The sequence below is a fragment of the Cololabis saira genome, chromosome 12 (assembly GCF_033807715.1).
Source record: "Cololabis saira isolate AMF1-May2022 chromosome 12, fColSai1.1, whole genome shotgun sequence".
Taxonomy (NCBI): Eukaryota; Metazoa; Chordata; class Actinopteri; order Beloniformes; family Belonidae; genus Cololabis; species Cololabis saira.
Genome location: NC_084598.1, coordinates 5,187,337 through 5,211,556, shown reverse-complemented (window position 1 = coordinate 5,211,556; position 24,220 = coordinate 5,187,337). Strand labels below are relative to the sequence as shown.

General features: G+C 39.1%; 1 protein-coding gene across 2 annotated transcripts; it reads right to left on the bottom strand.

The window, feature by feature from the left end:
* Positions 1-579: 579 nt before the first annotated feature.
* Positions 580-18,009, bottom strand: LOC133456689 (sodium-coupled neutral amino acid transporter 3-like). 2 transcript variants are annotated; one of them, XM_061735222.1, is made up of 17 exons: positions 17,859-18,009; positions 16,142-16,272; positions 13,931-14,031; positions 13,737-13,821; positions 13,495-13,610; positions 12,473-12,546; positions 9,243-9,335; positions 9,049-9,130; positions 8,857-8,939; positions 8,282-8,340; positions 8,055-8,195; positions 7,057-7,136; positions 6,866-6,966; positions 6,612-6,736; positions 4,602-4,746; positions 2,434-2,537; positions 580-1,633 (listed from the first exon to the last, which is right to left on the bottom strand). In XM_061735222.1, exons 3-17 carry the CDS (start codon positions 13,969-13,971, stop codon positions 1,529-1,531), a joined length of 1,434 nt encoding a protein of 477 aa, XP_061591206.1. In that variant the 5' UTR covers positions 13,972-14,031; positions 16,142-16,272; positions 17,859-18,009; the 3' UTR covers positions 580-1,528. The 2 variants fall into 2 exon arrangements, with proteins under 2 accessions (XP_061591206.1, XP_061591207.1); XM_061735223.1 differs by lacking the exon at positions 17,859-18,009 and adding an exon at positions 16,480-16,498.
* Positions 18,010-24,220: the final 6,211 nt, after the last annotated feature.

The window sequence follows — 24,220 nt, the reverse complement described above, 5'->3', positions numbered from 1 at the left end:
GTTCGGCGCACACATCAACTGAAAGCAGGAAATGGACAAGCAAACTTCTCTAACCCCCGTTTTTTTTTTTCTTCTTTCACTCCGACAAAGAGCACAAATGAATGTGTTACTTCCATTTTCAGAGAGAGACGGTGCACCGCACCGTGTTCATTTTAACCTCCAGACAAAAGAAGAAACAAAAGGGTTTGTGCATTTAACATTTCACTCAGATTAGAAAGAAAAAAGCAATACAAGTTATGTAAAAACAAAAGACACATTTATTAACAGATATCAACATTCAAATTAATTTAAAAATGTACAGGCCGAGCCACACAATAAAAGACATATTTCATTACATTTTTAAAAAAAAAAGAAAGAAAGAGAAACATCAAACTTTAATCATTTGCATAATTTGTCGATTTACTGACTAGCTGCTGGAATTGCTGCTTTTGTAACACTGCATTTAATGATTTATTTAATCCACCATTTAAGTGGCTTTGCCAAACACAATAAATATACTCTTTGGTTTTGGAACTAAACTAGGATAAAAACTTTTTTGGTTGTTCTCAATATATATATATATATATATATATATACATATATATATATATATATATATATATATATATATATATATATATATATATATATATATATATATATATATATATATTTATTTATATTTATATTTATATTTATCTATCTTTGTGCAAACCACCTCAGTGTTTGTGTGTGTTGACTTGCATGATTGTCAGTAACTGTGTGACTGATCCGAACGGACTGCAGCAAATTCAAGCTTGAAGATCATCACCTTTACATCAGTCAATGTAAGTATAGATTAAAAGAAAAAGGAAAAAAACAACAACATACAAACAAACAATTAAACAAAACATGAATTGAATTCCATTTCACTGAAAATCTGATACATTAAAATTCACTGCCGTATTTATCCGACCCAGTTTAGGGAATGTTGAGCAACACTTCACCGACAGACTTACAGGTACAATGAAACCGCAACAGAATCAACAAACTGATATGTCTGGTTTTGTTTGATAAAAGGCAAAAAAAAAAAAAAAATGCTTGCCTTACAACACCAGCCAATGCATGTCCTCTAAATTGTGAGCTGGTAGGGAAGTAGGCTGGAGGGACGGTGGCAGTGACTGAGCTATTCCATGAAAAAGATGACATCATTTGTCTAAAATGGGATTTCCATTTTAGTCATGCTGTTCCCATTCATCTTTTCTTTACTGCTTACGCATGAGCCCTAACGGCATCCTTACTTTGGGCCGTGGCAGGTTTGCCTGCAGTCAGAGTACGCTGCCTGCTGTGTTTATTCCTCCACCACATTACTTTTTTCCTCTGCCCAATCACTTGTCAAAACCTTGTTTCGATGTTGCCGACGGTTCACGTTAATTGTTCTTCTTGTGGCACCGGAACTTTTTCAGTTTGGACGAAAGCTCAGCAGATTGGGGTAATTTAGTTAGACGGAGTGCTTTGGACGACATTCTGTTTGCAGTACCTCTGTTCAGTCGGGGCCTACAGCGCCCGGCTAGTGTCCCCCTCCACTCCGGGATTCTCCAGTTGCCCAGTCGATCATAATAAATGACAGACTCATGACCATAAAGACGACTCCCAATGCTGCAAAACAAGCAGCCTGCAGGGATGGAAGGGAAAATATTAAATAAATCATCATCAAAAATACATGAAAACCAGAGGTGTCAAGTTACAAAGTACAAATACTTTGTTATCTTACTTAAGTAGAAATTTTGGTTATCTATACTTCACTGGAGTCATTATTTTTCAGACGACTTTTTACTTTTACTCCTTACATTTTCACGCAATTATCTGTACTTTTTACTCCTTACATTTTAAAAACAGCCTCGTTACTCTATTTCATTTCGGCCTTTAAATAAAAACTATCCAGTTAAATTGCTCCATCCGGATAGAGTGAATTAGGTTGTGGTTGTTTCAGATGTTCTTGTCCAGTTTTGTTCTTACATCCGTTCCCTCAGATTCCTGCAACTAAACTTGGATGTACATTCCAATAAAGGTTAGGATAAATGATAACATGCCTCTGAAGTTTGACTTTTTGCACCATTACAATACTTATAGGCAACTAGTCATCATATCTGCTGCTCTCTGAAACACATGTTAATGCTCAATAGTTCACATATATGCTTCTTTAATATGTTTGCATTATACTAAGATGCATTCATTTTCAATGGCTTTTTCCCCCTTACATTACTTTTACTTTTATACTTTAAGTAGTTTTGAAACCAGTACTTTTATACTTTTACTTGAGTAAAAAACTTGAGTTGATACTTCAACTTCTACAGGAGTATTTTTAAACTCTAGTATCTATACTTCTACCTGAGTAATGAATGTGAATACTGAAGACACCTCTGATGAAAACTGAATGAAAGAAAGAATGTGTGATATCTTTGAGAGCTGTACCTGAATCTTGGGTCTAGACTTCATGGGCTCCTGGTCTTCAGGAACAATTCGGATGTAGAAGATTCCAGGAAGGATGAAAATGAGGCTGGGGGCAGATGTGGCTCCTGCGTATGACAGGGTGACGCGGTTAATCAAGGTGTAAATGAATCTGATGTGATTTAAATACCACAGAGATTCAGTAGAAAAGCCCCCTCGTCTGCACACTTCTGTTCATAGCCGTCGGTTTTAGAAAGGGAAGTTAGAATTTCAATTTCCCTCTGGTACTTTCTTCCTCAGGGTGTTCTTCTAAAGAAATGCTGTGTTCTGCAGTACTCCCTTCTGACGTACAGTACATGTGAACCTGGGGTGAGACAGAGATGGGGGGGCTGGATAGTCCTAACTCTGATCTGGGTTCTGAAATGTCACAAGATCCTGCAAATCTTAAGCACCCACTGAAGGACATCTGTTCAGACTCAGTGACCACGGTTACGTGATGTTTTTTAATTCGGAATTAATTATTACGAATTAAATAATTCTGAATTAAACTATTTTCCTTCCAGTTTACATGGAAATACTAATTCCGAATTGAAGTTTACATGGAAAACACGTTTGATCAGCTTTATCCAATTCCTCTTAAGGTCTGGGGGGTTACGTCCGGAAGTTACGTCTAGCGTCTTGGACCTCTATGTACTTCTGTACTTTCTGTACTTTTCTGTACTTTTCTGTACTTTCTGTACCTTTCTGTACTTTTTCTGTATTCTTACATCTGTCCAGGGACTACAGATGTAAAATAGCCTCTTGGCTAACTCTGGCACATTTACAGCAATGTTTTATTGATGTGCATTGTCCCTGTCAAATAAACGAATAAATAAATTAAAAAAATAGCGGAAGAAAAACAAACTTAGCCGCTACAACTTTGAAAAGTTCGCAATTTTTATGTTTCCTGTTTCCATCTGTTCTTTTAATTATTTCCAGGTTCTCCAAGCTATTTATTAAATAAATGGTCTCTGCTCTTGACCAGCGTTTACTGCGTGCTGCATCTTGAAACTTTGTTTGGAAAACCAGCCCAGCGTGGAATATAAGATCATGGAGACAGACGGGCGAGGGAACGAGCAGAAAGAAAGACCGGAATTAATTTAAAGAGGAATGAGTGTAAACATGATCTGGAATTATTCTATTCTCTGGTTTATTCTGATTTAAAATCGGAATAAACCAGCCACTTACTTCGGAATTAAGTTTAATCCGGAATGAGCATTTTCATTCTGAATGAGGTGTTTACATGGTCATTTTTACTCATTTTAAATCGGATTTAATTTTAATTCTGAATTAAAGAGGAATTAAACTTCCCATGTAAACGCAGCCATTCCGGCCCAAACAAAGTGCCAGTTCTATCAATTCAGCGACAGGCTCCTTCACCCTAAATGTGTGAAGGAGCTACAGAAGGTCCTTCCTCCCTGCAGCTGTGAGACTACACAACCAGCACTGCTCACAGTAGACCACAAACAACCTGACAATAAATGTACATAAAGGGAAATAATGTGCAATATCATTCACTGCAACGTGCAATTATGTAAATATCCATCTGTAAATATCCGTCTGTTATTTTATATACCAGTATTTCTTATTATTTATTTATTTATTTTTTATTATTATTATTGTATATACCAGTACTGTTTATAGTGTGCCATACTCTGATATTATTACTGTATAATTATTATTTCTATTGATGCCTCTTGTTTTGCACTATCCCCTTTGCTGCTGTACACTGCGAATTTCCCCGCTGTGGGACTAATAAAGGATTATCTTATCTTATCTTATCTTCTGTGTTAATCTAGAGCAGGGTCTTCATCCCTGGTGCTCGGGACTCCCTGTCCTGCATGTTTTACATGTTTCCCTGCATCATCACACCTGATTCTGATTAATGGTCGTCATCAGCTTCTCATCCAGATCTGCACAAATCTGTTAATGACGCAGTCCTTTGTATCAGGGTGTGCAGAGAAACATGTAAAACATGCAGGACAGGGCGTCCCGAGGACCAGGGTTGAAAACCCCTGATCTAGAGTTTTTGATATGATATCCAACTTCCCACACAATAAAATGCTCTCACTTTTTTTTCTTCTCTCAATGTGCCCACGTTAATACTGCAAGTCACTACACAGGCCCGGTCCGTTCATCACGTGTAAACATACCGATGAGGCCAAAGATGTCGCGGATGGAGGGCACAAATATAACCAGCAGGTTGACCACGAAGATGAGGCAGATTGCAATGATGATGTGTCTGGCCCAGTGGAAAGGCTTGTCAGGAAAAAAGATCGTAAGCAAGGCCCTGCGAATCTGCAGATATCAGAAAAGGAAGAAAAGAAAAAAAGGAGAACTGTCATTGTTACAAGTTATACAAAGTATGAAGAATGACGTACAAAACTGTGGTATGTTAGTTTGTTTTATAACTTGGCTCCATTCCAATGATCTGACATTTTAGCAACGGCTGTTACTGGTTTCAGGCAAAATATCCGTGTTAACGCTGCACTTGTGGGTTTAAGACCCGTTTTGATTTTAAATGAAGAAATATGTTTTTTTTTTACTCAGATTTAAATGTGATGCAACACATCTAACGCTGTTGACAGAACTAAGCTTCCTGTTGCTCTCTCGATGCAAAGCCAGGCTAACTACAGAATACAGACTTGAGTATTGATCTCGACTTTGCAATGCTCTTCTCATATATCTCTGAGTAAAGAAAAAAAAAGAGATCATAGCCTAATGAGATTATTGTGAACTTTAGTTATATAATGCTATCAGAGTCGAGGCATTAGTGGAACAGGCAGCTCCGTGCGAGTCCCCGGTTCAGGGCCCTGACGTGCAGAGCTACGCTGATGTTTAGATACAGGCCTAAACGTGCACACACACTTTTGTGGTTTAAAGGTTCCCTTGCTTGTGACTGCGATGTGAGCAAAGTATGCAAATATGTCAAAACAAACTCTTTAGTGGCCTGAAAAACCAGATTTGACTAATATTAATACAAGCAATTCTGATATGAAACCCTTACTGTGGGAAAATCTTTCATTTAGAGTAATGAAAAATTATAACATTGTTATATATTATTGTTGTAAATGTAAGGTATTTTATATATTTTAAACCACCATTATTTTAGTATTTTTTCAAAGCTTAAGCTACCTGGTAGACGCCAAAGTTATTTCTTCATTATTTTACCAATACCTGATCAACAGGTACATTTTTGATCATTTATAGTCGATTATTTTCTATGTTATGAATCTTTATTTCGGCTTGTACACACTTTTTACAAAACAAGATGAAAAGGTAATAAAAAAAACATTTCCTTTGCCGAAAAGGTGTAGGCTGAAGCCGTAGCTTATAGTGCCTACCCTTTTTACTTATGATCAGCTTAAATATGAGACATCAGCTTTACTCCGTTGAAAACAAACAATACATAAAAAGACAAAAATAAGTAAGACAAAACACAAAATTGACGTTTCAGATTCAAGAATGTTTTAGATAGTATACTTTATAATTATAGTGTTTTATATTTATTTACAGTATTTTCTTTAAACATTTCCTTAAACTTGAAAATAGAACTACACATTTTTAGGTTGTTATTACAACTATTCCAAATTTCTCTAGCCTTAATTGATGTCCATCTCTTTTTAATATTAGTTCTTGCTGTAGTCGTCTCAAACATGAGTTTCCCCCTCAGGTCATAGCGGTTTCTTTTATCTGGAACAAATCCTGAATGTAGTTTGGAAGCAGTTTCTGCTGGGCTTTAAAGGCAAATAGAACAGTTTTCTGCTCTACTATATCATGGAATTTTAAAGTATTATATTTAATAAAGAGATTATTTGTTGGTTCATAATAGTCAGATCTGTTAATTATCCTTAACGGTCTTTTCTGTAACAGGAAAATAGGGTTTGTATTTGTTTTATAGGTGTTACCCCAAACCTCCACACAATAAGTCATGTATGGAACTATGAGTGAGTTATACATCAAAAACTGTGCTCTTTGACAGAAAAAATAATTTGTTTTATTTAATATTGCTAGGGTATTGTATATAGGGTATGTTTATATGAACAAAACAACTTTTCTACTTCTCATTCCAGCTATACTTTTTGTTCAGTGTCGGTTTTTCTGCATCTGTCATCTCTTGGAAGAGCTGTTGTTATTGTAAAGATTTCTGCAAGACTTCTTACCGGGAAGAGAACCACAGGGACGGTGAGCGTGACGGCCACCAGCACGGCCAGACGCACGCACAGGATCAGCACATCCAGGGGGTCCACGCGACTGTAGGTGTGCAGCAGCTCCGACTCCACCTTAACTACCCACACAGAAGCGAAAGCTGCTCACAGATCTCATACCGACTCAGGAAAATACATACGAGCTTTGGGGACAAGCACAACATCCGAACAAAGTGACCTCTGACTCTTAACAGCGATAAACGTCTTACCGTAGAAGGTGAGGTAACCAAAGAGAGCAGTCAGCAGGTACATGACAAACATGGCCATGATGGAGATGTTAGCCACAGTCTGCATACGCTTCTTGGTGGCACTGGAATAAAGCCACGCACAGAAATACAACAGTCAGCACAACTGTGCGTGCACCAAGTAAAAAGATGCAGTGGATGACATCCTGACTTACTTTCGTAGCTCAGTGTAGATTGGCAGCACTTCTGGGTGGCAGACAAATGCAAAAGCCAGGATAGGAACAGTGTACGCCGTCTAAAGGAGAAAGTCCAGAAAAGGTCAGCACAGTGAAACGGTTTAATGCTTGTTTTATCTCAAATACTGCAGGTAATACATATGACAGACCCAGAGGTGTCAAGTAACGAAGTACAAATACTTTGTTACCTTACTTAAGTAGAAATTTTGGTTATCTATACTTCACTGGAGTCATTATTTTTCAGACGACTTTTAACTTTTACTCCTTACATTTTCACGCAATTATCTGTACTTTTTACTCTTTACATTTTAAAAACAGCCTTGTTACTCTATTTCATTTAGGCCTTTAAATAAAACCTATCCAGTTAAATTGCTCCATCCGGATAGAGTGAATTTGGTTGTGGTTGTTTCAAATGTTCTTGTCCAGTTTTGTTCTTACATCCGTTCCCTCAGATTCCTGCAACTAAACTTGGATGTACATTCCAATAAAGGTTAGGATAAATGATAACATGCCTCTGAAGTTTGACTTTTTGCACCATTACAATACTTATAGGCAACTAGTCATCATATCTCCTGCTCTCTGAAACACATGTTAATGCTCAATAGTACACATATATGCTTCTTTAATGTATTTACATTATACTAAGATACATTCATTTTCAATGGCTTTTATCCTTAATGGCTTTTTCCCCCTTACATTACTTTTACTTTTATACTTTAAGTAGTTTTGAAACCAGTACTTTTATACTTTTACTTGAATAAAAAACTTGAGATGATACTTCAACTTCTACAGGAGTATTTTTAAACTCTAGTATCTATACTTCTACCTGAGTAATGAATGTGAATACTGAAGACACCTCTGGACAGACCTGAGGCCTGAGCATGGGGACGTTAGACCCGTTATCGTCACTATAGAATAAAAACACACTCATCCTGGAGATGAGGCATCAGGGAATAAGATAATATTGTTACTCTGACCTGTGAGTTCATGGTAAAAAATTTGGCCTCACAGAAGTCCGCTGTGCTGTTCTGGCCAGAGAGGGGGTCAACAGTAGGGGTTATGTTGTGATGCAGTTTATCCTCAAAAGGGCAGGGGATGTTGAATTTCTTGTATATAACCTGGAGGGACACACCCAAAGTTTAATCAAACATAGATATTTAATGACCGAACAACTGGACGTACCGTATGCATCTTACTGACTCACCGAAATGAGGAAAAACACCATACAGGAGAGGGAGAAGCCACTTGTGTAGCCAAGGTAACCTAGATGCAATTAGAAAAACATCCTGCATGATTATCTCTAATGGATGAGGCTTGACTGTGTCATTTCTGTCTCAGGCATGGAAAAAAAACAGAAATAAAACAAAAGAAACAAAAAAAAAAACTACTAAGTAGCTGGTCGAGACATATGAATAATAATAATAATAATAATAATAATAATAATAATAATAATAATAATAATAATAATAATAATAATAATAATAATAATAATAATAATAATAATAATAATAATAATTATTATTATTATTATTATTATGGTTATAATAATAATAATGAGTATTATAATTATTATAACAATAATAATAATAATAATAATAATAATTATTATTATTATTATTATAACAATAATAATATAATAATAATAATAACCATAACAATAATAATAATAATAATTATTATTATTATTATTATTATGGTTATAATAATAATAATAATAAGTATTATAATTATTATAATAATAATAAAGTGAAGAAAATGTCAACAGAATGACAGACATACCAAGCTGTTTCATGAGAGCAAGAGGAAGAATGATGAAGGCACTAACAATCATGATCAAGTAGTTTCCATTCAAGTACCAATCTCTATGAGACAGTCATACAAACAGATAAAAACAACAAATCAGTACATTGCTAAACAAAAACAAAACCTACAATGTGTGAATTTACATGATAGAAGAGCATCGACACTCACCCTGTGTTTTTAGTTTCATCCAGTAAAGCTTGAATAACCAGCGGGAGCTCAGACTTCACAATGAAGAGATAACTGGACATAGCTGAAAGGACACGGAGGGCTTATCTCGTGTTGTTTATATGTACATGCTTAATTCTGTCTGATCAAAGCTTTCAAAGACAGACATACGTAGACACAGCCGGCCTGGCCATTACCTCCAATGTTGTGTACAGTTATGATGCAGCCAGCCAACATTTTCCCCGGGGGGCCAAAAGCACGATTTCCAAGCTGCTCATATGCTCGAATACCTGAAAACAAACAAATATTGAACAAAAAACACTAAAAACTTGTACACTGTTTCAGTTGTAAGGTTCTGAGAACCAGGGCATGATTGACTGACTTCCTCCCCAACAGGAAGCAACAAGTGCAGGCTGGCAGCCGCCTGTCGGCCTCGTCACCTCGTCACCAACACCAACTTTCTTTTTTTTTTTTGTATATTGTTGATACTGATATATTAATTTATAAATGGGTATATTTATATCAGTGTATATAGGTGTGAGGATGTGTTATTATTAATGTTCATATACTATTTGTATATGTATATATATATATGTATGTCATATCCAAAAAGTGCATGTGTATGTGTGTATATATGTGTGTGTGTGTGTGTGTGTGTGTGTGTGTGTGTGTGTGTGTGTGTGTGTGTGTGTGTGTGTGTGTGTGTGTGTGTGTGTGTGTGTGTGTGTGTGTGTGTGTGTGTGTGTGTGTGTGTGTGTGTGTGTTTAATTAATTAATTAATTTTGATTATAATGAAATAGAGTTTAGGGGGTAGGATTTAATATGTTTTTACTTCTTCCTTCTCCTTTTCGAGCATGTTAATTATGATGGATGCATGTTCTTCTTTATATTTTTGTTTATTTTGTTTTCTTATTTACATTTATTTACTATTGATTATTATTGTTTTGTTTTGTTTTCACTACTGTTTCATGTTGGAAATAAAAATTTCAATTCAATACAATTCCTCCCTGTTCTCCCTGCACACCAACCACTGCCTCTCCAGCCCCTCATCCATCCAGCTGCTCCAGTTTGCAGATAAAACCACGGTCCTGAGCCCCATCAAGGCTGGCAGCGTGGTGCACACACAACAACCTGGAGCTCAACACCAACCAGACGGTGGAGAAGGTCATGGACCTTTGGAGACGCCCACCCTCCCAGCCCTCACTTCATCAACAGCTCTGGGTTCAGGGGGTGAGCTCTGAAGCTCCTGGGCACCAGAGGATGTTCTTCCTCAGACTGCTCCGTGAGATCAACGTCTCCCCCAAAGATCGCTCCCACTTCTACAGAGCCACCGTTGAGAGTGCCCCCCCCCCCCATCACTGGGTGGTACCCTGCATCCCCTGCATCCCCTGCGTCCCCTGCATCCCCTGCATCCCCTGCATCCCCTGTATCCGCTGCGTCCCCTGCGTCCCCTGCATCCCCTGCATCCCCTGTATCCGCTGCATCCCCTGCATCCCCTGCATCCCCTGTATCCGCTGCATCGCCTGCATCCCCTGAATCCCCTGCATCCCCTGTATCCCCTGCACCCGCTGCATCCCCTGCATCCACTGCATCCCTTGCATCCCCTGCATCCGCTGCATCCCCTGCATCCCTTGCATCCGCTGCATCCCCTGCACCCCCTGCACCCCCTGCACCCGCTGCATCCCATGCACCCCCTGCACCCGCTGCATCCCCTGCATCCACTGCATCCCCTGCATCCGCTGCATCCCTTGCATCCCCTGCATCCGTTGCATCCCCTGCATCCCCTGCATCCCCTGCATCCCTTGCATCCCCTGCATCCCCTGCACCCCCTGCACCCGCTGCATCCCCTGCATCCGCTGCATCCCCTGCATCCCTTGCATCCCCTGCATCCGCTGCATCCCCTGCATCCGCTGCATCCGCTGCGTCCCCTGCGTCCCCTGCATCCGCTGTGTCCCCTGCATCCGCTGCATCCCCTGCACCCCCTGCATCCCCTGTATCCGCTGCATCCCCTGCATCCCCTGAATCCCCTGCATCCCCTGAATCCGCTGCATCCCCTGTATCCGCTGCATCCCCTGCACCCGCTGCATCCCCTGCATCCACTGCATCCCCTGCACCCGCTCCATCCCCTGCATCCGCTGCATCCCCTGCACCCCCTGCACCCGCTGCATCCCCTGCACCCCCTGCACCCGCTGCATCCCCTGCATCCACTGCATCCCCTGCATCCGCTGCATCCCTTGCATCCCTTGCATCCCCTGCATCCGCTGCATCCCCTGCACCCGCTGCATCCCCTGCATCCGCTGCACCCCCTGCATCCCCTGCATCCCCTGCACCCGCTGCATCCCCTGCATCCCCTGCATCTGCTGCATCCCCTGCATCCGCTGCCCACACCGAGACCAGACTGGAGCGCATCGTGTGAACAGCCAGCCGTCTCACGGGCCTCCAACAGGAGCCTGTGTGTGTTCTGCACCATGCCAGATCCCCGCAGGGGCCCAGGAGGATTGTGGGGGACCCATCTCACCCCGCTCATTCCCTGTTCACTCCCTGTTCACTCCCTGTTCACTCCCCTTCCATATAGTCTCAGGTTCAGGTCCATCAGAACCAAAACCACCAGGCACTTGAACAGTTTTTTCTCCCAGGCCATAAACAAATACCCCAAAACCTCAATAAGCCAAAGCAACGCTGTAAAAGGAGACGTCTCCAAAATTCCCTAACGGCAGCGTCGGGTACTGATAAAGTCACACAGAAGAGAATCAAGTTGAAATAGGCATTGGACCAACAGGCAATGCACTTTGGGTATTTCCACACACTGTTTCTGTAGTTCGGCTTACTTTTTGGTAAATACATAAGAATACAGTGTGAAATGTCATGTCTTCCTCTTTTATTTGACGTTGTGTTTGACCAGAGGATTTTTTGGTGATGTCCTTATATGTAAAACATAAGAGATGCATTTTTTTTTCAGATAACTGCACATGCCTTTAAAGAAGAATGTACACATGCATGAGATGAAATGACAACCTAAATTGGTTTTGTCGGTTTCTTTAGCATCTTTTCACTTTCTGTTTTCAGAGCTATCATTATTATTATTATCATTATTATTGCTATTATTATTATCATCATCATCATCATCATTATTGTTATTATTACTATTATTATTATTTTGTGTAGACTTATGATACTTCATTTGTTCTTTTTGTATATTCTATTCTGTTAAAAGGTGGGCAAGATAAGCTTTATGCTTCAAGCCCAGACCTTTTCGTTCAAAATAATCACAATGTTGACCAGGGAAAAACCTGTGTTATCTTGTTTGTTGATTTTTTTGTGTGATTTTTATGTTTGTGATTTACCAAAATAAATATTAACTAACTAACTAACTGCTTATGAAAAGTTGTGAATATACAAATGTGTGTGTTTAGTCAAACTGTCTTACCAACGACTCCAGCACATTTTAGCAGCAGATGAATGGAATATGCAGACAGAATGGCGATGCATACTAGCAGGATTCTGAAACACGCAAGAAACAAATCTGTTGGAAAATGCCACTTGTTAAAAAACAAAAGAACCCCCCCCCTACCCCAACACGCAAGACAAACACATCTTTCGTCAGCAAGTATTCTAGTCTCTAAACAGTTCTTGTGATTATTGTAATTGTTGTTTTCTTTTCCAACCACAAAAGAGTTTGGCTTGCAGACGGCGGGTTTGCAGCTACCCCTCTGCCTCCCTCCCTGCCACATAGCACAGCGCTGATCCAACCAGGCGTGTCTTGGATCTCATCACAGGGCTCTATATTTAACCACTTAAATCTGATTTAGAGGAGCTGCACATGTATGAGCTCTAATGTACACTCTGACAGGTCAGGCTTTGGACGGTAGTAGCTGTACGTGCCACACTAGCAGTGTGACACGAACAGCTCAAATGAAGACAAAGAAAAAAAAATAATGAAGTCCTTGCCCCCACTAATCCTACCCATACTCAAAAGTCACATGATATATACTAAAATGGCCCGACTTCTGGCCTTATAAAGGACCCTCTCTTCATTTTATCCAGACTGTCTCCACTGATACAAAGTTTAACCTAATTATGACTTTAACTTGCAGTGAACACACAGTCGTGACGGTGGATATTTTAATGTTTTCAAAGAGATAAGAACCTTCAAGGCTGAAGTTTACTGTATGATGAACAAACAATAGATTAGAATAGAGAATATACGATAGCGATGTGAAAAAAGTGTTGCCACAGAAAAAAAGCTATGAAGGAGGCTTTTGACAAAAAGAGGATGTGACAAAATGATGTACATTTCTAAATATCCTGTGTTTCAAATTAAAAAACACAATCACATAAAAAAAAAAATCCACACATCGCTGAATGTGGTGTGACCCAGCACATTCCCAGACAAATACAAATACAAAAAAAAGAAGCAAAACTGGAGGGGCATTTGGTTTGCATACTTACAAAAACATAACTATTCCGGTGTTGGACATGGCGAAAGCCAACCCCAGAATTCCACTGCCCATAATGGCATTACTGAGGTTGAAAACGGACATCCCAAACGATGTCTTCCCCTCAAACTGCAGGAAGACAACACAGAAGGATGCTCAGCTCATAAACAAAGAAAAGAAAAGGTAAAAGCAGATAAATAGTATTTTATTTTACTGCAACAACAAAAAAAAAAGAGGATGAAAAAAAGCACTCACATCTGTAAAGTGGACTTCTTTCTTTGTGCCTGGTTTATGCGGGAGAAACTCGTCGTGCTCTGCCAAGGCGTCGAGCCCATCAAATCTACGAGGAAAAAACACTTGAGTTTAAGTTAAAATGTAACAACAAAGTTTGTGTTACAAGTTTAACCATAATCACCATTGCTGTAATATGATACACTCCAGAGTCTTACCCATCATCCTTGCTGTGGCCGTTGATCTTCTGAAGCTCCATCTTGGTTGATTTGATCTAGCTTTGGTTGACAAAAGTCCTCCTTCTCAAGCCTTGAAATGCCTGGAATTACAAGAAACAGTTGTGCAATTTTATATATATGAGAAAGACGGTTTGACACCAGTGGGAATTATATTTTCAGAATATATTCAATTATATACCGTATTTTCTGGACTATAAGACTCACCTGCATATAAGCCGCATCCGCTCTATTTTTTTTTAAATTATTAAAAAAAGATATACAAGCCGCATCTATTTAAAAAAAAAAGATATGCAAGCCGTAGATATTTATGTTGTTAGATTAGATATTTACTACATGTACAGAAGGATTTTGAACTGTAAATGATGTACATGTTTGTAACTAAATAGATCCTTTCCTAACAGTGTCTTTTAACACGGCAGCAACTTTGCTGATTAAAACGGGACAGAATCAAGAGAAAATAACCGGTATTTATTTATCTATTTATCTGTTTGAAATCTGTTTCTACCTACTTCTATCTGCTAAGGAAGAAGTAGCGTATTCTTCTTTGCATTTATTTTGTCTTAGTTTTGATTCTAATTCCGGTTAGAGCGCCCCGAGCGGTGGAAGAAAAATCCACAGAATAGAATAACCTTTGTATAAGCTGCATGGTTCAAAACCTATGAAAAAAGTAGCGCCTTATAGTCCAGAAAATACGGTATATACACAAAACATATATATTAATATACAAAACATTCAGCCAGTTAATGCACTGATCTATGTAACTGTCCACTTTATTAATTCAAGTTTTTTTTGTCATTAAAAGAATCATAAGGCATAAGCTTAAAATGTGTTATTTACATGGATTTCTAAGTCTTAAGAGTTGACACAAGATATTAGATTGGATCTTCCAGGAAGCTGAGTGATAATACATTTTTATTACACACACACTTTATATATATATATATATATATATATATATATATATATATATATATATATATATATATATATATATATATATATATATATATATATATATATATATATATATATAACTTTGTACTTGAGAACGGGTGTGAAATTAAAAAAAATAAAGGCCAATAAGATGTTGTTTTTTTTAAATAAAAGTATATTATTTTAAGGCTCCTCTGAAATGTGAGACATTGTAATCCCCGAGACTGACTTGGATCCCACGCTAAAGCTCCTGATAAGGTGTCACTTCTGCTCAGGATCCATGTGAAGCTCGTGTGGCAGGAAAACCCTCCAGTAACAGATATTGTCAGAGGACTGGGTCTGCTCTCTTCTGTTGTGGGCCACACAGAGCTGGCATGGACGTGCTTTAGGAATGAGCGTAGATCTGCACTCCGGCCACACAGGTCATGGGATACTTCACTCCTCTGTGGGTCAAACCGCCCTCAGGATTTTCACAGCTGAACTCTGAGGGCTGTCTTGCATTACATTTTGCCATTCCTTGAGAGTTTCACACAAAACTGAAACACTGAGCAACACCTCTTGACTTACAATAATCCATAAAATTTGGTACTTGACAGGAGTGGGAGCGACAGAGACAAATAAAGGGCACCTTTGTAAATGGTGCTATTTAAACTAAAGACAGAGTAGCCCTTCATCGTGGCCTCAGGTCACATTTGGCTAGAATAACTTTCTGTAGCTGCATACCCCACAACTTTCCCATGGCACACACCCAACACACACAACCAACAAAAATATCAGGAATGGCTTGTAATTAAACATTCACCATGAAAAGAGATCTTATGATGGATTGCCTCTGCTGATGCTGTCAAGTACAGATTTTAGTTATCAAGCTTCGTATTCCTAAAGGAAGGGTTGGTGGGGGGACTAGAAAAACCTGGTTAACAAGCAACTTGATATGTGTTTGGAATTCCACTGGCCACAACGGCAGTTATACACAGTGGGGAAAAAGGAAAAAGGGTTAGGGTTAGGGTTAGGGTTAGGAAATGCCCTTCCGTGACCCTGGAAAGCAATCAGCGTTGTAATTGATAACAAACTAGACAGCCTACGTAATAATGTTTGCAGCCACTGGAGTAAAGCAGAGGGTTTAATCCTCTACTATCTGCCAGTGCGCACCTCATGGCTTTTGTCTGATGCAAGACCAACAGACTATTGACAGTCAGCCCTTCCCTCCTCAACATCTATGCAAAAGGACTGATCCACGTTTTAACAGCAACTCACCCTCGTGGCCAAACTTTCTTGTCTGAACACCGTCCGGATAAATCCTTGTAGGAAATTCCCTCAGTTTGTCCAACTCTGCTGCTGGTGCTTCTATGTATGCAGTCCTGTTCTTGGGAGTCTCTCCAAAGCTCCTTGGTGGGGAAGAGAGGAGAGAGTGAGAGAGATTACAGGATGGGAGGGAGAGCAAGCAGGAAATGGGAACAGCCGGGTTAACCCTTTGTGGAGCCAGCCACAGGTGGTGTCAGGTTTTACAAAGACCTGGCAGGGGAGCTTCTCCCCAGGTGTCTTGCACCGGAGGGGTGAGAAAACACCACCCACGGAAAAAGGTAATGGATTACCTGTTGTGTTCAAAGACAGACCGCAGCCAATCAGCAGGGCCGCTAGTGTTTGTACTAAAGACTTAACAGTGTCAGGATGGACCGTGCAAGCGGAAAAGAGGGGGAGAAGCAGATGTCATTCGAGGTGGGCGGTTTGCATCCTGCTGGAAGTTATAGTGATGCTAATAAGCTTAGGAGATAACGGCTTTTTCAGGATTGCTCACATGTGATCTCACTTAAGAGCGTGTGTGCTAGATACGAAACAGAATGAAACCAGGACTGACACATAACACAAGTAGTGAGTGAGTTATGTATTCCTCAACCACTTCTTTACATATTTCCACACCTTTCCAACTGAAGATATATATTATTTCAAAACTAACAACAAAGATGTTCATATTTATAGACAGGGTATGAATACATTTCAGTCAAAAACGATGAAGTATACCATAGTATACCATACATACTATTGATTTACTAAATGGTACGGGGGAAGAGCAGTAAAATATTCAACCAGGTTTCAGATCCTCCCTCAGCAGTTAAAATTCCCCGCGACGGTCTGACACACAACATTTCAGTTGACTGATAAAGTTCATCTTTACAACTGAGATATTAGCTTCGCCTGCACACCCAAGAGACACCCATATTTCCTTTATCTCACCCCGACACAAATTCTTTGTATGAAGTGTGTGTGTGTGTGTGTGTGTGTGTGTGTGTGTGTGTGTGTGTGTGTGTGTGTGTGTGTGTGTGTCTCCCTCCCCCCATTTACAGCTTCACAGCTATCAGCAAACACAACCAGCTAAAGCCTGAATCTTTTTGTCTCATATTCATGAGGCCAAAAAGGCAACAAAGCTACACACTTCTGTTCTTTGACCCTCAGTTTTGCCTTTTTGAGATCATTTGAGAGTAAAGTAGAAATGAGAGTCTGTAATGATGGAGTGTGGGAATAAAAACATGGTGACATTATGGTGACTTCCGTAGTGATTAGATGAATACCATCAGATAATCCTGCATTCTTGAGTAAATATCCCCTCCTTTACTGGGAAACATTTCCCTCAGATAAAATCAGCAATCGGCCAATACATGGATCACCGTACTCATATAAGCATTTGAGGCTTTTTCACTTTTCTTGAAATTCCCCCTCAGTGATGTATGAGCCAGGATGTAACACCAACACACACACACACACACATATACACACAAAAAGAGTTGAAAACTTTAATGATCTGAACAGTTGACACCCAAGACACACCAAGAAACCCAGGGCATCCTTTGTTTTGTTAATTTAAACGTTTTTTTTGCACCCCCGCTTCACGATCTTCCCCCACACAGGAATGTTAAACTGTTCCTAACCATGTGGGGGAACACGTGGAGTGATAAAAGCTTGAAGAGATACTCACCTCTCTGGTAACAGTCAGCCTCAGGGATGTCTTCAGTCTTCAGCTCAGACAGGTGTGTCCGGGAATAAAAAGTTTAAATACTGCTTTTTGTCTCAGGTCCAAAATCTGCTTTTCCACCAAGCTGTGAACTACACAGTATCTGCAACTGTTTGAGAGGGTAAAAATGGAGGGAGGAAGCGGCTGAGCGGGTAAAGAATCTCTATGTCACAACCCAAGTCACTCCCTGTTCCTTCAGACTGACTGAGCCACACATGATGCTTTTTCACTTTATGAAATGTTGTAATATTATTGTACATAATTGAATGCTGGCATCGTTTCTTTTTTTAAACATACTGGACATTGGTATCAGTTGTTTGTTTTGTTTTTTTTTAACCACAGTAGCATTTTTTACTTTTACATAGTTAAAGTAACCACCCTATCATAACCTTGTCTGAAAGTAGATGGGGAAAAAAAGCTATATTCTAAGTGAAAATCCTAATGAGGTGACACTGGTGCAGCCTTGTAAATAGAATTGCCAATAAAGTGTACTAAATTGTAAATTTACTTTGCGCTTTTACTTTCAATTACTGACTAGGTTCTGTCATCGGCTCATTGCCATCTAGTGGGGGAAATAAATACTCTAATCAATGAGGCAAGGCAACACATTTCTTGAACTTTAAAGGGGACATATTATGGCATTTAATGTATATTTCGAAAAGGCCTTGAATGTCTTAAAAACAATCTGAAGCTTGTTTTTTCTACATAAATCAGATATTCAGCCTGTGGGCCCTGTCTCTAGTTTTTCCGCTTCTAAAGCCTTTTTCTGTGCTTCATTCTGAGGGGAGGGGGGGCTATGATAATGAGGCTCTGTGCTGATTGGCTGCTTGAATGACGTGTAGCAGGGGAGGAGACAAAGCGTCCCTCCGGGCAGAAGAGCAGCGGCTGCGTAGCAAAGCGTGTCCGCGGTTCTGCGTTAAATCGACGCGTAGCCTACGCCGTAGGCTCTGCGTTGGTGTAACGCGGAACCATAAATCAGCCTTTAGTCACCTCGTCTTCACACAGGAAGATTGAATTTAATTCTAAACAGGTACACCACGGTTATTTACTCCAATTCCTCATCATTTCACTTCTTATGTTACAAGACAAATGAATCATGTTAACTGTAAAGAAATCACAACACTGAATTTTCACAAATGGCAACTTTATTGTTAAAATATAGAAATAACATTGCTGGCTCAAGGAAGGACCGTGCGTCTTCTGAATGTGTCGTTGAACAGCTTCAGGTGCATTGCTTGGAAAATCTGAAACCATAAAGAGAAGAAAAATGTATTACGGTACTAATAGAGCCGCCGGCGCCCGGAGCCCCGAGTCCGGAGCTCCGGGCTCAGGGCTCCGGGCCCGGGGCTCCTCGACGGTCCGGTCCGTGAGCAGCTCCGGTGCTCCGGAGCTAAGCTAAATACTTAACCCATGCAAAGATCATACTTGTAGACAAATATAAATAACATAAAACAAATAACGTCACTTACCGCTGACTCGTTTGCAGTTGCCGGGTCCGTACTGTGGGAACTGATCCTTCGATGAGGGTAAATGTCGATGCAAATCCTCATTTTAACTGTCCCCTCGCTGTTCAGCAGTCACCGCTTCTAAACAATGGCTGAAGCTCCAGCCGGCGGAGAGAGCTGGTTGTGGGCGTGGTTTCAGCAGCGGAGGCCGACCTATGGAAATCTGCTCCCGTCGTGACGTCACGACGGGAGCAGATTCAAAACGGCTCAAAAAAGTCACATGACACTGGGGGATTCTGCCGGGCGGGGGTCACAGACCTTGCAGACATTCATGGGATTTCATCTTCTCTGAGTTGGCAGGGTGAGGGGAGACCACTTTATATATGTTAAAACAAGAAAAAACGTGTTTTTCATAATAGGTCCCCTTTAAAGCACTATTCATCCTATACAATGCACTGGTGTTACCGTATTTAAATGACTGTTGGGAGGTCTGGGGGAACACATACAGAAGCTCACTCCATCCCTTGTGCATACTGCAGAAAAGAGCAATGAGAATTATACACAACTCAGGTTACCAGGATCACACTAATCAATTATTTCTACAATCCAAATCACTCAAATGTCTGGATCTTGTCAGTTTCAATACAGCACAACTAATGTTCAAAGCAAATAATAATTCATTACCCGGACATTTACAGGGGATATTTTTTGAAAGAGAGGGAGGCAATAACCTCAGGGATCAGTTTAATTTTAAAGTTCTCAACAGACGCACAAACACTAAAGAGTTTCTGTATGTCGACCTGCAGATGAAACTGTGGAACCTGAGCACGGAGCTAAAACAGAGTCAAAACCTATATCACCATTTAACAAAAGATACAAAGAAACATTCTATTCAAAATACCGACGCGAATAAACAAGTAGATATGAACACTTAATATATGTATATAACTGGAGGTAAATATATGAACCAGTATATATAGTATATCTACTCTTATATAGTTATTCAAGTATATTGTTATACCATTGCTGTCTATTATTCTCTATTATATTGTAGTATTATAGTAAAGTAATGATAATGTAATACTATGCATTATAATTACGGTACTTTTTATTACTACTATTAGTACATACATACATAGTAGCACAACTTAAAGCTGGCCGTTTGTTTTGTTTTCTTTTGTTTGCCTTGATTTGCTTTTATTTTGACTATATATATATATATATATATATATATATATAATTGAGTATTATATCACTGTATTGAACAGTTATTTTTTTTATCAGCTTTTTTATCATGCATGTTCGAAATAAAATCTTCAAATCAAATCAACGAGTTTAACTTATTATTAATATTATTGTTATTATTATTATTATTGGTGGTGTTGTTATTTTAATTTCATTGGTCACTACATGTATTATAAGCCTAGTCAGGAAAAAAAAAATGTTTTTGGTTGGGTGGGATTGAGGGCAGAGAGCGCAGTAAACGCATCACCTTATAACTTAAATACTGAAAAACCTCTCGACATCAAAAGAAGTCCATGTGTACGGTCTGTAAGGTCAAATGAATTTATGGCAGGAACAAATTAAACATTTGGGTCACCAAACTTAATCCGGCATTTAAAACTAACCTCGGCGAGCATGCTGGACGTTATGAAGCAAACAAAGGCTAAAAATAAAGATATATGAACGTACAGCCTCCTTCTATAAAGTTGATTATAGTTCCTAAAATGAAAATTGCAATCGGCCAAAATCAATATAAAGACAACTGGAATCAGTGCCTCTCTCTAGTGTCAAAATATGACACTTTAGGCAACCAGATCAATCAGAGCAATCATTCTCACTGGAACTCACAAGCCTCCTCGCTTTTTTTTTGTTTTAATTTATTTATTCAAACAGATTAAAAACAAAAAATAATCAGAATACATAAAATGTATATACCAAAAAAAAAACATAAGCAAAACAAAGCAAATTAAAGAGACAAATCTATATGTAGATAAATATTTCCTGTTTGAAAGGGTGTAGGATGAAGTTTCAAAAAACTTTTCTAGTCCTACCCCTTCTAATGTTCTGCTTTTACAATTTCTTCATTTCACAGAACTCCAAAAAAAAAGCATAAAAAAGAAAAGAAAAGGTGGTTCAGCTGAGCAAGGAACTTTGGTCGTTGGCTCTCAGTTCATGTGTCCATTTCCATTTTGTATCCATTAAGAGTATTGATTTTAAAGATTTGTTTAAATTTATTTAGTGATTTGCATGATTTCATTTCATCTTTGCAGTTGTTCCACAGTCAGACTGACTCCCATCACTGATACACAATGGGTTTTGATGTTTGTTCATACATGCTGTTTTTTTAAATGAGATATTCCCCTGAGATTGTGTTTATTTTCTTTTATTTGAAACTTCTGAATATCTTGTGGCAACTGATTTTTTTTTTTTTTGTGCATGATTTGTATAGTTTTGAATTCGACCAGATCCTTAAAGGAGCCGTCTGTAAGAAATGTCCAAAACTGGTACTGCAGTCACTTTCAAAATATTGTTGAGCGGCGTGTACCCTCCCCCTCCTCCCCCTGACCAGAGGTTGCCAGGTTTTTCATCCAACACGTTCGTAGCGGCTGCTGCGATAATTAGAGCCAAGCTGGCAACCCGGATGCCGAAACAATACTGACTTGGTGATTGGGAGATAGGTGGAGGGTGGAGCTTCAGAAACAATACTGACTTGGTGATTGGGAGATAGGTGGAGGGTGGAGCTTCAGAAACAATACTGACTTGGTGATTGGGAGATAGGTGGAGGGTGGAGTTTCAGACCAAAACAAAAAATGACAACATAAACATCAGTTGAGGGCTGCAACTCCTCTTTTTAAACTGGAATATCCTGGCTTGAGTGCTGTTGTCAGTGACATAAGTATTTGAAATGAACATGATTTTTAAATGTCTGTTGACATATCGGGGTCATTTTATGATTCGTTTTATTATTGCTCTTACATACAGCGCCTTTAAAGGAGCATGAGGCTCCTTTTAAGAAATGAGACTCTCTAGCGCCACCCTTCACCACGACGGCCGTTGGGGGTACTGCAGCCAACAGTGAAGCCGGCACAGGAGAACGGGGAGAACGTGCATGCAGCGTCATATGACGTCACATCCACAGGACAGCGCGGGAAATTCGGACCCCGAATTGCAGCACATTTTGCAGCACACAGCCTGTTCAAGGCAAAGGAGAGATACACTAGAGGGCTCATTCTTTTTGGTTTGGAACGCTTCATCTGACATTATTACTAGAAAACTTAAAATGTATACGAATTTATTTCATAAATCCTGCCTCAAGCTCCTTTAAATTTGAGTGTTCTCAGTTTGATGAAGAGTGGGTTTGTTGATTCTCTAAAGGCCGCTTTATTTACAATTATTACTCTTTTTTTAAGTTTGAATATTGTATCCGTGTTTTATGTGTTCCCCCACACTTCCACACAGTAGCTCATCCTCCTGAGACCCAGCAATGCATTTTTGTCCTCTGTAGTAGACATCAGTTGGAGCTTAATACCTCCAATACTATACATGTGAGGCTACTGAGTCCTGTCGTATCTTACAGAGGACAACCATAGCTTTCCAATGATATCTCATGTGTGGGGTTGTGGCCATGTCACATGACTTTTACCTGCATTTCAAAATGGCTGCCGTCTCAACAAGCACATTTTATGGAAAAAGGAAGAGTAAGCTATTTAAAAATATTTTTCAATCTGATATTTTGATTGTATTTAATAAATAAACATCTAAGGAGTATTTTAGTGTGTTTTCAGAGTTGAATTTATTTATTTTCAGTGGAGAAAATACTAATTGATGGATGTCCCCTGTGATGGACATCAGGACTAACTATTTCACTATTTCACATGTATTTAGAAGACAGCTCTATGACAGAGTGTGAGAGGATTCTCAACAGAATCATTGGTGGAGATTCAGACATAGACCTTTCAGAAGATGAGACTGAAGAGAGAAGGGTTGAGACAGGAGTGGGTGGTGCAAATGAGGACGAAGATACAGAGGAAGATGAAAGTGATGAAGATGCAGAGCCAGAGGAGGTTGACCAAGACGCAGTGCCAGCTCAAGTGCGCCGTCCTCTATGGGCCAGAACAAACAAGTAGGTTTTTTTTTTAATCAAAGCTGTTCTTAAAATTAATAAAAAACACATGGTCATTACTTAATTATTCAATATGTGGCTTCCAGGACAGTTTGTTGTCTATTATGACTCCAAGAAATTTTATTTCATTTACTCTCTCTATTTCTGTCATTTATCATAAGTTTGTGAGTTTATCGATCCTTTTCCAAATATTATGAGCTTGGTTTTATTAAGGTTTAACGTGAGTTTATTTGAATCAAACCAACTCTTCACTCTTTTTATTTGAGCAGCAGTTTTTCAAACAGCATCAGTACATGACGTCACCCACACATATGTTCATCCCTGATTAATCTAATAATGACTTTCACATGTGCATGACAAATCATTTGTTCTGGAAAAGTACTGGTTGAAAAAGTTCACGTGTTTAAAAAAAAAAAAAAAAGAAGTATAAATGATGGCTGGATGGCACAAACTACATTAAAAAATTCTGACATTTCAGAGGCTCAAACCTGAAAATTTTGCTTCCTTATTTGAAATATGATTATTAATTATGGGGGTATTATTGTTCCAATATTATTTGTGTGTGCGTATCTCAATCTGTGTGTGTGTAATAAGACAAATGTGAATACACACAAATCGTATTACACACACACACACATATTGAGATACGCACACACAAATAATATTGTAAAAATAATACTCCATTATTAATTTTTTTTCTATATATCAACTTCCCGAACAAATAAAGCCAAACTCATAGTTATATAAAACTCTAG

Bases quoted from the DNA above. Each gene is read 5' to 3' on its own strand.
- LOC133456689 (XM_061735222.1), bottom strand. From the start codon at position 13,971: ATGGAGCTTCAGAAGATCAACGGCCACAGCAAGGATGATGG. The intron at 7,137-8,054 runs GTCAGAGTAACA...TTTCTCCTTTAG, and splicing joins TTTTTACCATGAACTCACAG to ACGGCGTACACTGTTCCTAT. The intron at 2,538-4,601 runs GTATGTTTACAC...TGTCATACGCAG, and splicing joins CGACATCTTTGGCCTCATCG to GAGCCACATCTGCCCCCAGC.